At 45.4% G+C, this 21,191-nt stretch overlaps 1 protein-coding gene across 4 annotated transcripts in view; it reads left to right on the forward strand.

The window, feature by feature from the left end:
* Positions 1-21,191, forward strand: part of LOC111859123 (forkhead box protein J3-like) — a 69,876-nt gene that overhangs the window by 12,329 nt on the left and 36,356 nt on the right. For 3 of the 4 annotated variants that reach the window (XM_072713487.1, XM_023841542.2, XM_072713485.1), the window contains exon 2: positions 16,375-16,794. In XM_072713487.1, the coding sequence (XP_072569588.1) occupies positions 16,459-16,794 (336 nt within the window). In that variant the 5' untranslated portion in view covers positions 16,375-16,458. Of the gene's footprint in view, positions 1-9,681; positions 9,701-16,374; positions 16,795-21,191 lie in introns of those variants that run through there. The other variant, XM_072713486.1, reaches the window with a different exon arrangement.

A 21,191-nucleotide genomic window follows, 5' to 3' on the forward strand; every position in this document is an offset into this window, starting at 1 on the left:
CGCATGATTAGCAGCAGATTCACTTATAGAACTGTTAACATTTATTCAGAATTCTGCGTGACTGCGTCGGAGGCCACTGCTATTCGGCAGCCTGACACCACAAGATGTCCTGTTGTCCTTGTGACTTGGCCAGCGAAGGTGTGTATGTCTGTCTGTGTGCAATATTTACATTTTGTGGATCACATTTCCCCACAAGGTGATAAAAACCTGTAAAATTTTTACCTTCTGAGGACATTTTTTCAGTCCCTGCAAGGATAATCTGAATTTTGTAAAAATGTGTGAATGTAATTACAAAACTAAAAACTCTCAAGTCTTGTATTTTGTTTAGTTACTTACAGTTAAGGTTAGGACTGGGTAAAGGTTAGGGTTGTCATGGTTGGGATCAGGGTTTTTTCTATTGAAATGAATGGACGATCCCCACAAAGATGAATACAGGTGGGTGTGTGTTTGTGTGTGCGTGTGTGTGTGTGTGTTTTGCGCGTTTGCGCGGGTTTTTTTTTTTTTTGGGAAGCAGTTGCCACATTTAGCTAAGATGATGTTAGTTTTGCTTCTGTCAGTCAGTCTCTGATGTGTTCAGTGTCGCTTTTCCAATTAACAGCAGGCAAAGACAATGAGCAATGAAATGTTTGACAGATTTTTTTTTTCCCCTAATGGTTGGCGTCATATTGCTGTTGCCCATGTTAGTCTGGGAGCATAACATGTCCGATCGCCTGATAGGATAAAGTTTTGTAATTTAACTCTGAATGGAGAGTCTCAGAAGATGTCTATGAATGTGGTAAGTGATTTATTTCAATGAAACATAAATTTTTATAGTGTGTGGATTTTGCTATGCTGGGAACCTTTGCAAATTAGTTTTGAGTGAAGAGGCTTAGATTAGTCTGTATTGAAGTGTTGTCATAAATGCTGAGATTGAATTTGTCTTGGATTTTTCTGTGGTGAGAGTTGTATATGCGGGTGCCACGTTTGGGGAAACTTGGCCATGTTTATTTTTGCCATCAAGGACAGTGGTCTGTATGAAGACTTAAGATGAACCTCGCGGTGTTATCTCCCAGTTCAGGTTTTGAAGTGTGTTGAAATATTTGCAGTCTTTTCAGACGTTAAACCTTCAAGGCTCACTGTGCGTTTTCGCCCCCGGCGATATGTAGATGCTCTTCGCTTTTGCGTTCAGTCAACCTGGGGACCGCTTATCTCATCTGTCATTCAAGCTGCACACTAAGCACTGCTTCCAGCTTCACCCGCATTCAGAGGTGTCTGAACAGCATCTCTGTCACCTGTGGCTGGCAGCAAACGTCAGGATGAAGATTATGACCCTGCTCTTATCTGGTCTTTTATGAATATTCCTGGTTCAATCGTGTCATCAAGTTAAGGTTGACCCGCATGTTATTTCTGCAGGCCGGACTAAGTAACGTTTTTCTCTCAGTTCCCTCTGCTGTTCTTCAGACCACTCAGCATCCTCTGCCTTGTGCCTGTCATCCGGTCGCTAGCCAGTGAGTTGTTCTGGCATCAGACCTGCATCTTAGCAGCTCTCCACAACAGGAGGCAACTTGTTTTGCCTCTAAGAGAGGCTGGGAGCATGCGGGCAGTGCCTCTGCGAAGGCTGGCAGGGAACAGGTGGTATGGGGGTTACAAGCATGGGGCTGGAACCAAAAGGCTACCTCTTTTCTGCCATATTATCTGCTGTGGAAGCAGAACACAACTGACTGTGGCCAATTCAGGCCCTCCTGCTTTATGGTAATTACGCAGAACAGTGGCTGCCTATTGACACAGTAACGGCTGTGTGCAGCCTTAATGCTGACCAGCCCACCTGTAGCATAGCTTTTCACTCCTTTTCTCTCCCTTCTGTGTATTTGTTAGATGCGTCTGCCCTTTCGGCTTTCTGGCCATGGTAGGAGGCAGCGGGATGCAGAGCGGAGCATGTTGCAGGTTATGGCGTCTGACGGATGAATAACTCCTGGCGTGTTGGTGGCCAATTGCCTTATATGAGTGTCCGCTGTCTGCTGTGCAGGCTTTCAGCTAATATCACCTCCATCGATGGCACCTACAAAAAACATCAGATGAAAATATTGACAAGTAAGGTTTATGGGAATATTGATAATTGGACTGAAAAGCAGTCAAAATAATCTCTGCCAAGCTATGATCAGTTTTGTTTTATACTCACGTTTACTACGGGAGACGGTGACAGTGCATAAATGTATCATGCAAACCAGAGTAGCAACATAAAAGATGCCATGATCGTGTTAAAAGTTAAGGTCAAAGAGATTTTGCAGTGGTCTATCCAGTACAGGTATATTTGAACTCGTCCCCTGTCTGTACAGTGGATACTCTTGCTGTTATTCCCTGTTCATTCTGGCAGCAGTGCATGATTTCTAATCTAAAAGTGATGCTCTGGCATAAACTGAAATAGTCTCCTTAGTGGCTGGAAAGCTGTCTGTAAGCATTTTCTGCTGGATCACACTGAAGTTGAATTCAGAGTAAATTACAGAGAGTTGTCTGACATGCGCTGCTTTTGTACTCGTCCTAGGCTAGTTTAGACTGGTTGATCTGATGTTCTGTAATGCCCTGTGCCGACGTACGGTAGTGGGCCTGGATCTCACTCTAACTTCAGAACGCCTTGGGTATCCATCAAGCATCCTTATAGAGCACAGCGATGAACTGAACAAAACAAATGGCCAGACGTACAACAAAGAGAGCCCCCAAGGAGTCCCGTTCAGCGGCGTGTTTCCGGGGCCGAGTAGAACTGCCGAGTGTGTCGGCAGCCTTTTATCGGTGCCTTCGTAGGAAAACGACGTTTGCGATCTGTACATGCCTGCGGGCCGCCAGCTTTGTCGTGAATGACGTGCCGTGCCGGGCGGCCATGTTCGCCAGGTGATACCGCAGCCTCTGCGCTCTTTGTAGAACAGCGAGGTGAGTCTGACTTGACCTTCATCTGCCATTATGTCACGCTAACCCTGGAGGAAGCAATTAACAAAATAATGGATTTTTGCTACCTATTCAACTGAATGATTCTGCCAAGGTTTGAATGAAAAGCAATAATCTGCTGCAGCCTTGATGCCTTCATGTTTCCTGGGTCTCATTTCCCTTATTTACCCGCTGTCCAGGTATCCTGCTCATGTTCAAGCTTTTCTGCATCACTGTTAAACACTCGGTGGGGGCAGCGTGTGACTCAGTGGGTTAGGTCACTGTGGCCGTGATCGGAAGGTCGTTGGTTCAGATCCCGTTGTGGGCAGAGTAATTTCACTGTTAAGCCTTTGATCAAGGCCTTTAACCCACAGTTGCTCCCAGGACTTGTTGACCCTGCCTTCTCAATTGTACGTTGCTTTAGAAAAAAAGCATCTGCTCAATAGATATCTGTAAATATATAAATGTGTTTCCACTAGTGGGTCTCATCATGTATAGTTATAAAGGCTTTCCAAGGCAAAAACTGGATGAAATAGGTAAAATAAAGGATTGGGGCACTTTGTGGCTCACTGGGTTAGTACCATGTGCCCATGATCCCAATGTTGCTGGTTCAGTTCTCAAGGTCAGCAGAGTGATACCACTATTGGGCCCCCAAGTAACACCCTTCACCCTCACTTGCTCCAGGAACTGGTTAATGCTACCTTCTCAGTTGTATGCGTCTTTGGATATGCTATATAAATAGAATGTAAATAAACTAAGCTTTGAATGATGTTGGAGTTATTGAAACGTATACAGTTCTCCAGGGCGGCACGGTGGTTCTGTGGTCTTGTCCCTTCTGTGGGTTTTTTTCAGGTGTTTCGATTTTCTCTCGTAGACCAAAAACATGCTGCTCAGTGAATTTGTGCCATTATGTAATGTAACCCCGAAATCATCATGAAGTAGGAATTGTACTCATGACATTCAGTTGATTAAATATTAATGAGGTGGGTAGGACTTAATGTGTGCTGTACCGAATGACAGCCAGACCTTGATCTGGGTAGTGTTCTGAAAGATGGCCATTTAAAGGATCCTTGCGGGGGTGCACCGCAGTTAATGCGGTAAACCCATCCTGTTCCGCATGCCTGTGTCTCCCGAGTCCGAGTAATGCACCAGGTGCATTTCCAGGGAAATGCGAATAAGTGTGCAGCATGAGGCAATAAGTTTGATTCACAGCGGAGTCCTTTATCTCTGTCACAAAGCAGGTTGTCACGCTTGAGAGGAAATCCCACAGGTGTCACTGTTTGGGCCCATTATTATACATTACTCTGCTGGAATTCTGAAATTAGCTTATTTGTATAAAAAATGGCTAAAATGTACATAGCGATTCATTCACACCTGCCCTTGGTTGGGTTTTTGGCTTAGTCGGGCCTGATTGTAACCCAATAAGTACCTTGACCTCCTTCTTGGCCAGCCAGAAAAATCTGGTATTTATAGACATGCTTTGCCCCCTAATACTTCCATTTTTGGCACCTGACAATTTATTGATCAGACTCATCCTCCCAAAAGTGCGGCTGGAATGTTGGCCAGCATGATGAATGGCCTGTTGTGTTGACATTTGATTTTTATTTTTTCCCCCCTTTTCTTTCATACCTTCATCAGATCTCGTCAACACTAACTGTGTTTCTGGATTTAGGGCCGTACTGGTGAGAAATGCTCAATTTTATTGGCCCGAGCATTCAATAATCTCTTGCCTGACTTGTGTACTTTTTTTGTATTGAATTTAATGGTAATTGTGAACAAAATGCCTTTTGCAAAGTGGTTAAGACTGAAAATGAGTGATTTTTGGTCTCCCCCCCCCCCACCTTCTCAATAGTGAGAAAATGACTTAAGGATTGCCTCCCCTTCCCCATCACTATCCACTTTTGTCTCGTGAGTCAGTAATGGAGATGGTGTAATGCTCAGATCGCTCACATGCATTCTAAAGGTGAAGCACAGCTTATAGATTTAAAAGCATTAATAGTGTTTAAGAATCAGGGAGGAATGTCTAGGGGCATGCGTCAGTATTGAGGGACGGGGAGCAGTGTCCAGCTGCTGGTCACCTTCTTCACTGAGTTTCTCCTAAGATCACCATAGCTAATCTATGGCATTTTGATCCCAGCTCATATTTGTGTTTAAAATATAAACATGCACGCATGCACACTCCAAAGATTTTGTGTATCGGCCTCATGATGAAATGGTAGCAGTCAGTGTTTTTGTGTGCGTGTTTTTCAGACACATCTGAGTAGTGAGATGCTGCCCGCTTGGCATTAACCCTTTCCTGTGCTGAATGCAGCTGTTCTTCGAGTCCTGCTGATGATTGTGTGGGGTTTCCCTGTCTCCATATCGGGGGCCCTGTGAACTGGGGCTGCAACTAACGATTATTTTGCTAATCGATTAATCTGTCGATTATTTTTCCGATTAATTGATTATTAATCGGGGGGGGGGGCAATTTCATTTCCAGGATGTTTTCATAACCCAGACTTTGTCTTCGTACAAAGGTTGTTTCCAGCAACTCACATAAAAAAATAAATGTATGCTACATTAAGAGTACAAAAAAATAATTTTGTAGAAGCTGAATCAATGTCATGAAAAATAATCTTTTTTTTATAAAATATTATTAAGTAATTCTCTAATGTTATTTAATGTTGATACACATAACACACGTGATGGGGGGGGGAGCACGCGAGTGAGTGTGTCTGTATTTATTACGGACATGCAAAGTAAACATTTATTGCAGAGAAAAAGCCTTTTCTGCATTTTATGCTAAAAATGTGCCGCCTTGTGCTCTTGTGAAACTCCATAGACTTTAGTGACTGAACAGCGCAAATAAGACGATTGGTGAGGAAAAACCCCTGAACGGCCGGTGGCAAATTTAGTTTTAAAACGTGTCCGGTTGTGTGCGCATACTACAGTGATGAACTGTAAATAAGATAAATAACATAAGGCTATTTAGTTTGTTTAATAAAAGGACACGATATAGACCTGTTCTATTGGAAACGTAGCCTTAAATGACTTCTGTTGTGATCTGGCGCTATATAGAAAATAAAATTAAATAAAATTAACTCGGGGCGCCCCCCTAATAGAATGGTAGGGTAAACACCTTGTGGTATATGTAGCCACATTTGATAATAGCCGATTGTGTTGACATCTTTCCCAGACAACCACAACTTCACCTGTGTTGATGTTGCACATATGTGCGTGAAGGGGCGGGTAACGCGGTCGGTAGTAACGTCATTGGTTGCACTTGAAGTGAGAAGTATGCAATCCGACAGTAAACGGCTCATTAATAGGAATATTCTCAAAGTTGTGGTCTCAGCTGGTCTCGAAATAAAATCCCGAGTCCATGACAAGAACGAGTAAAAATATGGCTGATTCAAAGACAAGATCGAAACATTCAAAAACTGGTCCTGAGTACTACAACATTTGATATTACTATGAATTTCTATCATGAAGAAATGAAGCAGAAGGTGAGTAAATGCTGTTTTGTAAATTTAAAAGGTGCGTAAACGGTGTTTATGTGCATTTACCCCCCACTACACCACTGAACGAAGGATTTGTGTTAATTAATCTGAATAATTGCATAAAATAATCCAAAAACTCCACAGCGTCACATAATACATCAGTGTCTCTCCGACCTAATGTCAGCTAATTACCGTCTGGCAGAATTAAAACAAGACTCTGCTGTGTCTGCCCCCGCCATTTTTCAAACGATTTTTTTTTCCAATTCTTCCAGAATTCGTCACGTAAGCTACTCAAGGCACGGCATTGGTTCCCGTCTCCTTTTTCTTCTATGGCGGTCGGCCATACTGCCACCATGGCTTTGGTTAGCTTACTGGGGGTAGCTACTGTACTTATGTGTATAATAACGTAGACCCAACTAATCGATTATTAAATTAGTTGGCAACTAATAGTCGATTTTAATCAATTTAATCGATTAGTTGTTGCAGCCCTACTGTGAACTCAATGGCAGCATGAAAATGCGTCCTTGGTGCCCTTGACCTTGTGTCTTGGTGGCAGCACCCTTTGTTGATGGAAGACACCCACAGTATATTTTAAAGTCACCTCATCATTTTGTCCTCCATCTACTACGGGACATCAGTAGAATGTAATGTGTCATTTTCTGACACCAAACCTTTAAATCAAAAGTGCTTTCTTTCTTTGCACCTGAATGAAATGACAGCCAGCTCGTTTGTGAGAGATTTTTTTTTCCCCGTGCACATTTATTATTGAATAGCAGTTCATAATGCAGCTTCTGTTTGTTTTCTCTGAAAGGATTTAGGTTGTTATGAAGGTTTGAGGGTAATTAGTGCTTTGTAGTAACAGTCTGTGCTGAAATAATCCATCGACACCATTTCTAACGACAAAGTCCAATCTCACCCTTTAAATAGCTCTTATATTAAGTGAAGTACTTGTATTATACAGTGAATATGCTTTAAGCTGGTTTCATTTGAATATAGTATAAAATGCTGTTGGTATTCTTTTCTTACTTTGTGGCATATCCTTCTGTTAGGCTGCATCGAGATGAAGGCTGGCCTTTCATTAGCGAGAACGAATCCGATCTCAGCCTAGCCCAGTGACTATGCTGATGTGACCTCCCACCAATCAGGTTCACCATTGTGGAATTTCAGCGTATTCATTGGGCAGCTTTACTGGATTAACTAGCACAAGGCACGCTCACTGGAGCATCAGACTGTCAGCGGCGCAGGCTAGCGTGTGCTGCATAAAATTAGCTACTGATTTGTAACTCATGGATGAATAGATTAATTACACCTCAAGGTCACCTAGAGCTGTTTAGGCGGGCTTAAAATGTTGCTACAGTATTTCTTTCCACACTTTCCACAGGTGTGTGGCCAGGGTATTGGTTGTTTGCTCTTTAAAAAGTTCTTTAAGCTCTTTTTGACAGAGCATTTAGTCTTTATTTATTTACGGTCTAATATCAAATGTATGCCATGTCAGTCCCTGATGAGTTTCTGTTCGTGGGTAATTCTGTGCAGATATTCTCCTTGTCAGTTTATTTACAAAAGATTAGGTATCAGTTTGTCATCCTGTCGGGTCATACTCATTTCAGACAGGTCTTTTTGCAGAGGTGTGGAAGTGGCGGGGGTTTGGGTTGTAGACTATTATGATGCAGTTGTTGAACCAGGTGTTGAAAGATTAATCATTTCGGTTAATGAGGTACATTGTTTGCTGTTGGGGTTAAATAATGCAGAAATCCCTAAGTCACCAAAGGATGACAAATTGGTAGGCCACTTTGGCGCCCCGTGGACCGAGGGCATTCTGCCTGGTGCCTCGACCTGTTGGATCAGGGCCAATTGCAGCCTGGGGAGGGGTTCCGGTGATCCTGCTGTCTGCTGTAGCGGTTTAGCCGTAGTGTGCTCGGTGAACCTACATGTTCCTTCTCAAGCGACGCCTGGCCCCCTGGCCTTGTAGTGTGCAGCTGCTGGGGGGCCGGCAGACCCCCTCCAGGCCCGGTATTGTAAGTCTTTTCTTTGCCTGTGCTGGAGAGCAGAAGTGATCCCCACTTGCTTGGCTTATTGGAAGGCCAACCTCACCTCACGGGCTTTTTTTGTTGTAGTGAATTATTTGTAAAGATATTTGAGTTAGTTCCCCAGCGTTAGTTCCCTAGTCTTTTTACCCTGAGCATCACCCATTTTTACAGCCCCATATTTTTCCCTAACACAGCAGAGCATTTTATGGGATTTGAACTAGTAAAATTCAGGGTAAGTCTGCGTTCTCCCCCCATGTGTTCTGATTGGATGGGCGAGAAGCAACTATGTTCATGTTCGGTTTCCTACTTGATGTTTTTATCCCTGGTGAATGCCCCCACCCCCAGAGAATTGTTCCTGGAGTGATGGTATTTGACCCCCTCCATTTTACAGGGCCTTGAAATTTTGTATGCCTGTAATAAACTGGTCCATAGGCATTAAAAGTTTGCGAACCCCTGCGTCAGAGCAATGCCCAAGAAAAAGAAGTGTGGGGGGAGGGGGGCTGGAAAATGCAGGTGCGCATGATAATCCAAAGCAGCAAGATGCTGTAGTTCATCAGTAATATAAGGGTTCAGCTCTGCCATGTTCATAAACGCTTCTGAAAGTGGCACATGCCCTGAGGTGTGTCTGCATAATGCACTGATGACGCTGCCTGTGTCCTCAGAGCCCTTCCTCTCCAAGCCAACCCCCCCCCCTCCCCCAATACCGCAGAATGATTGCCAGGTTAATTATGGAGGGGGGGGGGCTGTTTATTTTTGTGGAGATGGGAGTGTGTCAGGCCAACTGTGATGTTCGGCTGTCCGTGAGGGAATGTGGGGGGATTATCCTGCCCTAAGGAGGCTCACGCTGGGGTTCTCTCTCGGGGCTCAGGGGCTGTCCTGTCTGTGCCGCCAGTGCAGCATGTCTTGTGCACAGAGCTGCTTGCCTGCACAGCATGGGACGTCTGCGGGAAATCTGTTTTAGATTATAGCCAGTTAGGCGAGCGCATCCCGGACGTGCGCGGAAGCATGGAGCGCGTCGCCTTCGTCTTCTTCCTGAGCACAGTCTTTAGCACTAATTTGTAAAACCCTTAAACAGGCCTTAGCCATGCATAAGCTGCCCATTGGCTTTTACAGTGTCTGCTGTTTTTTTTTTTTTAAAAAGATGAGTCATTGGGGTGTCTCTTTTTTTCTTTCCCTAAAGCCTGTTCTAGTTATTTGCTTTTTTTTTTTTTTGTTTGTTTTTTTTAGATGCTCCTCCCTTGGTCTGTACCTTGAGGCCTGGAAAAAATGAGGGATTTCTAAATGGCCGTGCCGTAGGTGAGGGGGTGGTCCCCACCCAGCCCCGCCCCCACCCACACAGCCTTTTCAGAAACGCAGAATGCCGTTGCGGCGTAGAGCGAGACCCGAGTTTCGCCCACGTCTGCAGGACTTAGTTGCTAGGCTACCTCCTGTTTATCTTGACTCAGTTTTGCAAGGTGTGGCCGACCTAACGTGTTGTGACCTCAAGTTGCTCGAACCTGGTCCAGGAGAGGTCCTCCAGTTTGTCGTCACTCGTCCAAAGCAATGTACAAGTTTAGCTAGGCTGAGCTACCAATGAATGCTCAGGTACAAGTGTAAGCAGTAGCTGGTGCGAGACAATTACAACAATTACACGATAGCTTCTCAATAAGTAAGCAAGACCCTAATGAGACTATGCACGGACAAGAATCTCAACATTAAGAACATTAATTGAAAGTAGAGAGACATTGGGCTAGTACAGGAATTCATGGAACAGATGAGTTCTTGAAGGTGGAGAGGGAGTCTGGTGACCGGACGTTTTTTGGCAATTCATTTCACCATTGGGGAACCACACAAGAAACATTTGGAGTGATTCTTCTCATGTGATGGAGGGAGTTCCAAATGGAGTTAGTTTGTTGACCTATGTTGGCAAGATGGCAAGATGGGTCATAGATCTTGAGGTGCATTCTGATAATAAGGACTTGGAACTGCCCTTTTGAGATTCTAGGAGATGAATGTGTTCTGTTCTTTTTGGGTCATGTGTAATATCACCTGGCCCAGACCCAGTCGGAATGTTAACTGCAGCCTCCTGTATATGTGTGTGCTGGAAACATTGTGCTGACTGGCAGAATGGCCATCTTCTTTGTTCTTTCATCTGGACAAATCTCATGGCCTGTATGAGCTTTGAAAGCCAGCTGCAGCTGAAGGATCTCATTTCCAAAAAAACATGCTCCTTCAGTGATGACTGCAGGCTGCTCCTTGTCACAGGTGATGTCATGTTTATCGGCTCAAAAGCCTCTTTAATGTTACCATGAGCACACGGTCTCAGTCAGATTTTTACCTCACGCCCCATACATGCCATACAGATTAAAAATCTGTGTGGGAAATGATAGTTGAAAGCTTGACAAATATTATTAATGGAAACGCTCTGGTAGTCAGTTATGAGATTTTTTTTTTATAATAGCTTTTACACCACAATGGTTTGTCTATACACCAGCAAACAGATAAGCCCTGCAGATAGCTGAGAAAGTTAACTTTCTTACTAGAAACACGCAAGCCACTTCAGAAGCCAGAAGCTTTTATTATGGTGGCTGCCTTCTGAATATTCATAAGAAACAGGGGTCTGAATGTTAGCTGGATTTTTTTCCGTGTGAGTTTCTCATTTCTTCGGTGAAGTAGACGTCCATCTCCGCTGAGGGTCATCACTTGGAAGCCCTTCTGCTTGCCATTTGTATTACGCCCTTATTAAACTCTTTTGTCACTATAAATGCAACATTCCACTCAGTTATGCTGCGTTATTGATGAATTGACTCATCATGGCAGCCTGTGGAATGAACAGAACCTAGATTATTGTTTGCAGAAAGTCACTGTATGGAAAGGAATATATCTGCTGCCGAATTCTGTATCTTTTGTGCACATTGTCATTGCTGCCAATATCAAGTGAAGGTCTGCCAGTGTTGCCTGTACCAACATCTGGAGGAAAAAATGCACATGGAACGGTTAGTTGGTCTGACCCCTGAGGACAGGGTGGGCTGTTCCTGGGTCTGGTCCCCGCCATTATCTTATGGCGCTTTTCCACTGGCACATAGGAACCGAGCTGTGCCCGAGCCATGCTGTGAAGAGAGCCTAGTTCCAGCATGGTTCGAGCTCGCTTCGGTTTTCCACTGCAGTATGGTCAGCTTGGTAAAAGCGTTGCCAGTTTTGGAGAATGACAGTGATGGAAAACCGAAGTGACTCTTTTACCAAGCCGACCCTACTGCAGTGGAAAACCGAAGCGAGCTGTTCACTTGGTGTACATTATGATTTATTATGTACTTATTTCCACTAGCAAGTCTGTGAGAATTGCCGTCTTATGTTAGCATCAAAGCATTTGCTTGTGTAAATCTGCATTACAAATTCCATTCTGTTGTATAGTACTTTAAGTTGAGAGGTAAGGAGTGCACACTGATACAGCGCATTGCCACACCCACCACATGATGACCCACCTCAGGGATGTGGCATCATCTGCAGCCATGGTGCAGGTGATGCCTGGGCCTAGGGCCGGGAGAAATCATATCGATATTATATCGCGCATGCACAATAATCTCCAGGGCTTCAGATGATGGATGAAACATTTGACCCGACGGCCAGATTTTTGGTACTAAATGGACATTTATTTACGCCCACAATTTAAATATTCACAAATCAGATTAGTAGTACGCCTAAATTAGTGAGGCATTTTATGACGCTCAAAAGTCAGTAATCAGTATAAACTTGCCATATCTTTGTTTATGAAATTTGGTTAGTGGAGCACATCACATAATACTGTTTTGGTATACTATGGTTTGGTAAAATGCTCCCAGATCGTTACCCTCTTACCTGATGTTCTGGCGGAAGTCACACAGTAGCTAAAAAAACGGAGTGGCAGCATGTTCAGCTTGAATGCCGCAAAAAACACGTCTAATATGGGAAAGAGCTGTTGTGTGATTGATTGTACAAATAGCTCCTATTTCCTGTTAAATCTATCTTTTTAGAGACTAAATAAGTAAGAATCGGATGTGAATCGGTCATGTATGGCCGATACCTGATCCGTCAAGTAGGTCTGGATTGGCGCCGATACGATCCGAATATTGGATCAGTGCATCTCTAATTAATAATGAATAATATATATTCTTTAATAATTTATGTGCAGAAAACTCAGTTCATTTCTACCAATCAGATGTTGATGATTTGGCTCTGTTTGGTCACGCTTTCCGCCCTTTCAGTAAGCAGGGAATGTCAGCGTGAGCACGGCTTGGCTATGGCTTGGATAATTTACAATGGTAAACCGTCAGTTCACGCTATGGCTTGATTCTTGGTGGCAGTGGAAAAGCGACATTTGTGGGGTCGGCATGTGGGACGTGATCGCTGCTGAGCCGCACCTTAACGGGAGAACCTCACTCTGTTCCTTCCCTAACCCCTGGGGCAAAGTCCAACCCAGTTCTTGGTGTTTCCTGGGGTGGCTGTTACATTATATACTTGATGATCCGCAGAAATTAACGGTTTAATCACGTCTTTATTAGAGCTTCCATTTAAATGTGAATTTTAATTATGTGGGGAACACAGGATAGGCAGAGGAAGCTGGTTCAGGCGCCTCTTTAAACAGTGTGGCCTTGATCTGTTTTAACTGGGTTTTTGAGAGCTTTTTCAGATAATCGTGTTTTTCCAGTTGAGGCCCATTGCTTCGGGATACCTGAGAAATGAGAAGGTCTGTGTGCGTGTGTCTGTGTATATATTACATCGTGAGAACCAAATGTCCCCACAATGTGATATCAAGCTGTTTTGACCTTGTGGGGACATTTTTCCAGTCCCCACAATGGACGACTCGGTTTTATAAAAGTACCTGGAGGAAACCCCACAGTGACATGGGGAGAACATGCAAACTCCACGTACATGGAGACATGGCAGAGACTCGAACCCGGGTCCCAGAGATGTGGGGCGACAGTGTTAACCACTTGTTCTGGATATGTACTTCTACTTTTCAGAAGAAGTGTTCTCCCAACAGCCCTGGGTACTCGGTACTCCATGTTATCAGTACGTATCCCAGCATCCAACATGGCACATTTCAGCAGCTATTGGGTGAAAGAGAGCAACTGCGGTTTTCTTGAGCGTGTAGAAGTTTCTTTGCACCAGGATGTTACTTAAAGGTCTGACTGATCGCAGAAGAATTCATCACATTGAGATAATTAGCAACGTTATTACCATTTTGTGTTTCAGGAATGTCCTCGTTGTTGGCAGAGCGCGATGAATACTGATGTGGATCACAAAGCCGGCTACTCCGGTTGATAGATGGCACTTTATGGGATGGCTGGTTAGGTGGCCATTTCTGCAGTAGGTCAGGACTCTGAATGAGTGCAGGATACGGTTAAGTTCAAACCTTATTAACAGCACTGGGAAAGGTCATTTCAGCACAGGTGGCGGATATCTAACCGTAAAATAAAAATAGATTCGTTTAAAAAACCCCAATAAATTAGTGAATATTATCTTTGTGTGTGATTTCTTTAATGCCTGAAGCCAGATGGTTAAACGCTAACTCCACGTTCCTTTGTGCAAGAGCCTGATATAATTAATCACATTAAAGAAGGGCAGTACTTTGAACTGCAGTACCCACTCTGAACCGAATCGTTTAAGGTTTCATGGGCTCGACTGCATAATAGCATTACTCATTCTGAATTTTAAATATGTGCCGGTTGATGGGTTGATTCAGCCTGACATTTTGAAATAATAATAAAAAAGTAAGTATAGTACTTGGAATAATAAAATCATGGCGGGTTGGAAGCTGAGAATGGCTTGTTTTGGTGAAATCTGACACAACAGTGTGGCGTCAGGGCCAGAAGTGAAGCCCAGGACTCTGAGAACCGTTAATTTCCATGGCAGGGAGTGAGACTCGTTCAAAAGCAATGGCTCACAGTTAAGCTCTGGAGGAGGCCAATTTTTTTGTATTTTTTTTATTTTTCTCTTCTGAGCATTCTTAAGTGCCAAACTGACAGTCAAGATGTTTGCCTGTCTCTCCCTGGGGTTTTTCCACTCATGAAATATTTAAGTGATGTTATGCAGTCCTAGATACAGTGTATTATTCAATTCCACAGCTGTAAGTTTTTGTGCAATCAATTTAGAATTATTTTTTTTGTCCCCCCATCCCACCTTGCTTATTAAAAAAAAAAATCACCTAATTATGTTGTGTCTTGTGCATTGTGTTTCTTGGGTGGTTTTTGGGTCCCTGTGCCCCTTCTCGCCTTCGTGTTCACGCTAAGATACCTGTGAAGTGTTTTCAGGCTCTGCATTCAAATAGATCTGAAGCATTCGCAGGTTGTCTTGATGGCCTGTCAAGGTGGTTAAGTGCAAATTGAAGTCACTGGCGCCGGTGAGCCGAGGCTCTGCCATCCTGCGGAGCACGGAGCCGGCTCGTGTGCAACGTTGCATCTGCCCGCTCGCACGGGCCATTTCATTACTACGTCAGGACAGAGCCATCGCACTCGTGGCACTTCGCCTGTCGGTCGCCGGTGCGGTGCCATGTGACTGCGACAAAGCATTATCTTTTATGTATTTATTCACAGATTGTTTCCTAAACTGCAAATTGCCCATTTGGACTCTGACATTTAATTCGTAATCCTTTTTAACGGGATCTCCATACGGAGATGGGCTCTGCCGTTGGACCTCGGGTTAGTGTCACTAATCAGCGGGTAAGAGCAGCAACTCGTTTTGCGGGGTAAATGTGAGTTAAACAACTGGGCGTAATCAAAGATCACAAACACTGCTGCATTTAGCACAAAAGTATGCAAAGATTATGCATTATTGTCTTTCTCCTCCGGGCTTGAATCTGAAATGTCGTCTCCCAGTAACACCTGGGGGCTAGATGTGGTGTCATAATTTGAAAGATCCATAGCTGTGGGGGGAAAAAAAACAACTGCTAAGTGAAAAAGTGAAAATCTAAATCTGGGATCTGCCTCTCTAACTTCAGGAAGCATATCGGTTAATGATGTTGACTCTTGAGCAACTCGCACTGTAAATGATCCGGCCTGCTACCAAAACTCCAATTAAATGTTGGTTTTGGAAGCCGCTCGTAATGTGGTGCCGATGTCCTGCTGGAGAGCCCTTGAGCAGAGTACTTAACCCACATTGCTCCATCAAATTATCTGGCTGTACAAATGGAAGAAAGGGGTATCATTTGAAAAGATTCTGTGGTCGAGCAGCTGAAAGTGTCAGCATACAAAGGCAAAGTCATTTAGGTGGCTGACTTTCAGGATGGGAACAGTTGTTCGGAGCGCAGGGGAGATGCAGTGGCGTGCAGCTTCAAATCACAGCAGTAGGGTAACGTGTAGTTAACACCGCAGCTCGAGCTGCTCACCGACGGCCGTGTTCTGTAACAGCCCAAGGAGGGAGAAGCTAAGGGAACACTGCCTCCCCCTGCAGTGTGAAAAGGCGACAGACGCGTCCCCCTCCGTGGTGAAAGGCGACACTCAGCGGGTTTTAGATCCCCGTGGAAATGAGATTCCTCTTCTGCGCTTTCCCAGGTCCGGCTGGCAGTCGATGCAGATTCCTCAGCCTTCAGTCACCTCGCGGGTCGCGTGTTAGAAGTGGGCTGGACAGTGGAGCGCGGCTTCTTATCTCATGCATCCAGCGTTGATGAGATTTCGCCGTAATTATCCCCGTTGTTTCTCGCGGGTCCGACCGGTGTGCGAGTGCAGTGGCGGTCCCGTCTAACAGGAGCAGTGCTGCCGCGGTGTCTTCTACTCCCATCTGCCCTCAGAGCTGCTTGCCAGGAAGTAAAATTATAATCCCGTGGTCCCCATTGATGGCTGGCGGTGATGTTTATTTTTGATGTTATTGGTGCCTTTGGTTGTAACTGATGCTTTTATTTGAAAAGGGGCTCGGACACCTTTGAGGCTTAGGTTTTACGAAGTGGACGTTTTTGGTAACCTACCAGTGACGATGCCCTTTACAGTGAGATTAAATGGCTCCCCGCTTCCTTGCAGGCTGCCTCTGGATTTCTGTGCTGGAGGAGAGTGTTGAGCAGAGGCCCCCGTCTCTCCTTCCCCACGCCGCCTCGTGTCGACACCATGACGTCGGAGCTGGAGAGCAGCCTGACCTCCATGGACTGGCTCCCGCAGCTGACCATGCGGGCCGCGATCCAGAAGGCAGACGGAGGGCCGCGGGGCCACGGCCACGGCCCGGGCCCCAACAAGAAGGGCGCCCTGCTAGACCCCGGAGGCGGCGCCATGCTCGACCAGGAGGAGGCGCAACAGCACAGGGACGGCAAGCCACCCTACAGCTACGCCAGCCTCATCTCCTTCGCCATAAACAGCTCGCCGAAGAAGAAGATGACCCTCAGTGAGATCTACCAGTGGATCTGCGACAACTTCCCGTACTACCGCGAGGCGGGCAGCGGCTGGAAGGTGAGCCGGGATCATGCCACGCCTCGGAGTGTACTGTGCTTTAATTAGTGCTCGAGTGACACCTGAAACACCAGGTTGGATGACCCCAGCATCCCCATAATTACTCCAGTGAAGCAATTAAGGGTTGAGGATGAGTGAAAGCTGGTGCACCGTGGGAGTGTGGGCGCCCGTATGCTCCTGGGAGGGTGAGCAGAAACGCCGCAGGGAATTTAAGAAAAGCATCGCAGGCTGCATCGATTTCTCCTGTTAATTAGTCAGGCTTTTGCGATCTTGACAGCAACTCGAATGCATCGGATTTTACTTTTGAGATGCACGGAATCTGGTTGGTTCGCACCCCAAAAGGCTGCCGTCTGATGCTGTTACTCCTCACGAGGAATGACCCGCTGACCCCGGCAGCGAGGCAAATAATGAATGGGGGACGGAAAGAGCCAGAGCAGCCCAGCCTTCGCCCTGTCGAAAGGCAGCACCTCCCCATGGAGGTATGAGCTCCAGTACCAGTGCGGCCCGCTCCGTCCCGATACCGAGAGACTGCAGCAGATGTGCTTAGTGAGATTTCTGACTAGCATTGGCTGTCCATGAAGTGCCCATGAATCATGTCTACTGCCTTAGTGTGACGTTTGTATGCAAATGAACCTTTTTTTTTTTTTTTAACAGTGTCTGAAATGAATTAGCAGCCTTTGCTGACAAGTTACTAATAGTATGACAGTGTAGCGGGACATGGTAAAGTCTATGACGGGTGCAATGTCGTGTTCCTAATGTACCTGAACCCCTACAATGAGTTTACACAAAACCCTATATTAGAATTGAACAAAATTGAACATCTCGCCTGCTTACAAACCCTGGGAAAGATGATTTTGGGCCAACACACCTGTGTGAGATTTCCACTCAGATCATGGCTGGTGAGGGGAGTGTTGATCTCTTGGGTCACATAGACCAGATCAGACCATTTTTGACTTTCTGTTTGAACTGCGATTGACACGCAGTGCAATTATTCATACGTGTCATCATATCTGAACTTAATTTTCAAATGTTAAATTTGAAATGTGCTGACCTTTGAGATGCCTGTGTGTAACGATTTTAAAATTACTTTTTTTTTTTAATTACATTTGCAGCCATGTAGTGTGAATAGAATCCTCAAGCTACAAAACCTTATTTCTCCTTATTAACGATAAAAATGGTTTGGAGATAATCTGCAGCCCTGCGTGTCCCACGATGTTGGCCCGCGTAGAGGCGGGGGGCAGGGGTGCTGCTGCTGGCTGGCGTAAGGGGTTAATGCCGCGAGCACTCGACAGCGGATGTACCTGGCCCCGCACAGCTTGCTTGCATTGCCCCCAAAAGGAAGCGTGCGCTTCCTAATTACCGTGAAGGTGATTGCTGTCAGCTGTGCACAGTGGGAGCCAGACAGACAAAAGCGGCAGTGATGTCTGGACGCTCCCGCTGCCGGGCCCGGGTTGGGGGGTGTTCGGGGGGGGGGTGGAGGCGGGGGGGTGTGCAAGTATGCACGTTTATACAGGATAGGGGGAATGGGTGCACGTTTAACGAGGACTGAGGAGTGAGACTGCGTCCAGTGCGAAGGTGTGTTTGTGTGCGTGGGGGGGGGGTGTTGTCTGTAGTGCATCTGCAGCTCCTGCTGTTCCCGTGGAGACGCACACTGGAATTTACTACCCAGCGCACGCGCTCGTCTGCTGCGTATGATAATGCGCACGTCGCAGGGAGTGCCGTAACTAGGCCGGGTGAGGCAGCTGAGGCGGGCCAGGGTGTGCAGGTCAGCCCACCGGTGACTGATATCCATAGAGCCCGCGCTGCATTTTACTGTGGAGCTGGTGGGCCGGTGTTGGTCAGGCGCACAGGTCTTGTGTGAAGACCTGCTAGGGATGGGAACTTCAGGCAGAAACACTAGTCGAATTTTGCCAGTCATTATTCGAGTAATATTTGATTAACCCCCCGCCTCGACTTTCATCCCCTCCCTGCACATGGACAAGTATTAATGTATTTCCATATAAAATGAGAAATTACTCATTACTGCAAAAGTTTCATTATGATTATGATTGGTTTGGAAAGCGCATGCAGATTTCATGCAAAAAAAAATAAAAAATCAACTTTTAAGGAAAACAACTAATCATATTGCTGCTAAATAATATTTGAGATGGTTCATTCATTATTCAGTTTAATTTTTAACTTTTTAATTTTAATTAAAATTTTTTTTATAGATGTTCTCAAATATCCAACGACGCTGAGTTCGCCCTAACATCTACGTGCCTTAGCTTGGAGTCGCTGCTTGTCTCCACCTCCAGAGAATGACTTGTTCACTTAGGCTGTTCTGGGCTCCTTGGCATTGCAGCCTCCTGAGGCTTCGCTGAAATGCCAGCATGTGTTGTATGGTAATGATGCGGGCCGTTAATGTGGCAGGTGTTAAAGCCTCATTCCCTCTACCTGTGTTTGGTGGAGAAAGCGCCTCCTCTCTCCGGCTCGGAATCGCACGCAGGTCGCTTTCACTTCGGCAAGATTTTGATGGACTAGCAGTGGCTGTGCGCCCCCCCCCCCCCCCCACGTGGCAGGTGGGGCTTAATGATACGCAGTGATGTGTAATGATACAGCTGGGCGCCCTGATGGACAGAGTGGTGACTGACATCTCCTGATGGGCACGCGTTCTTTAAGGCATACAGCTGCAAGCTGTCGGACTTGCTGGGGCAGGTCGGCGCCCCCTGCTTTGTCAATTTGGTAATGTCCAGTAATATCTGTGCACTTGAGGTCTGCATCATTTAGTATTTAATATGGCAGTAAAATGAAATTAGTTTTTATTAGATTTTGCTTAATATCTTATGGGAATAATGAGATTTTTTTCATCTTATAACCTGAATCCTAGAACCCTGGTCTTTGATAATCCCAGGTATTTCTTGGAAACCGGATGCAAAATCTGATGGATGCTCTCAGCCTCCAGCATGTCTGGCTGCTCGTTCCTGTTATCATGGTGCAGCCTTTCGGTGTCTTGGCGCCATGGCCGGTAGTGGGCCAGCAGTGGCTTAATGGGCTGACGATGGTCCTCAGTAGCGCCGCCGCGGCTCTGCATATGAGCACGGGAGAACTTTCAGTCGCCAGCTTCGTGTATGTATTTTTTATTTTTTTTGTCTTGCTTATAAATCCCTTTCCGGCTTTGAAAGTCTCGGTGTTCCATACCGCAAGCAGTTGTTGATGAAACGCTTAATTCTCTGCTGTACATTGTCACTGTCACTGATTGTTATGCTCTGAAAAAGCTTTGGCTCTGGGTCAATTTCTGACATTATGAGCTCTGTGCCGGCTGCCTTTCGTCGGGGGGATTAAATTAGCTCGGAACGTGCGGCTTGTTTCTCAGCGCTCCCGATTGAGATGTATGTGTTTTCTTTTCTCTCTTTTTCATTGTCTGCTCTCTTTCTTCCGTCAGCCGTCCTTATTTTCCCTTTTCACCGGAGTCGTCCACAGCTCTTAAATGTAGCCTCTGACCGCATAGCCAATCTAAATGCTAATGCTTTATATGTATGTGTAGTACACCCTTACCAAGGGCCTCATCTACCCAAAGCTTGAAGGGCTTCAAATCTGTACTTTTGGTTGGGGGGCGGGCTGTTTATGAACCTGAGCTCCTGTTCAAGCAAGGACAGAGCTCACTTTCTGATGAGATGCAACTGCAGCTTTGATCTGTGGCACCTGAAGCGGGTATCTGGCAGTCCGCTTCCCCAGCAAGAAAAAGTTACTGGATGAGCTGATGCCGGCTGCAGAGCAGTATGGGAAATGAAGACACGGAATTCCCTTTTTGGGAAAACTGAATAATTAGAAGTCATTTGGAGGAGAAATGTCCCAGTTAGGTTTGCGCAGGCTTGACACTTTATTATTTTGTCCAGTAACTGCATGCCAGCACATAGAAATGTTTCTGTATGAATATTTCTTCTGTCATATTTCAGTCATTAGCGGTGATGGGGTCATGGTGGCTGCTGAAGTGTGGCAGCTGCTTCACCCAGCACCTCCAAATTGTGCAAATGACGTCCCGGGTAGATGTTCGGCTTGGTAATATTGGGTTGGTGTTAGGGCTGTGCGATATGACCAAAATCTCATATCACGATATAAGTCATCTAATATCCCGATAACGATATATATCTAGGCTGCACATCATATTTATGGATTTTTTTTCTACAAATCAGCTGAGGTACGAAATGGACAAGAATTCCGCAAACAAAAAAGTAACACGATCCACAGATAGATGGGAAGTGATCCACAAATGTGCAAAGCACATTTCACGTGTACATATCCCTCCGTATTTTTGGGGATATGATTTTACACAACACAAATTTTAAAAACGCTTATTTGTGGATAGTTAAATATTTGTGGATCATGGTACGTATTTGTGGATTGTCTTCTATGGGTTG

This window comes from Paramormyrops kingsleyae, chromosome 6 (assembly GCF_048594095.1).
Source record: "Paramormyrops kingsleyae isolate MSU_618 chromosome 6, PKINGS_0.4, whole genome shotgun sequence".
NCBI classification, from domain to species: Eukaryota; Metazoa; Chordata; class Actinopteri; order Osteoglossiformes; family Mormyridae; genus Paramormyrops; species Paramormyrops kingsleyae.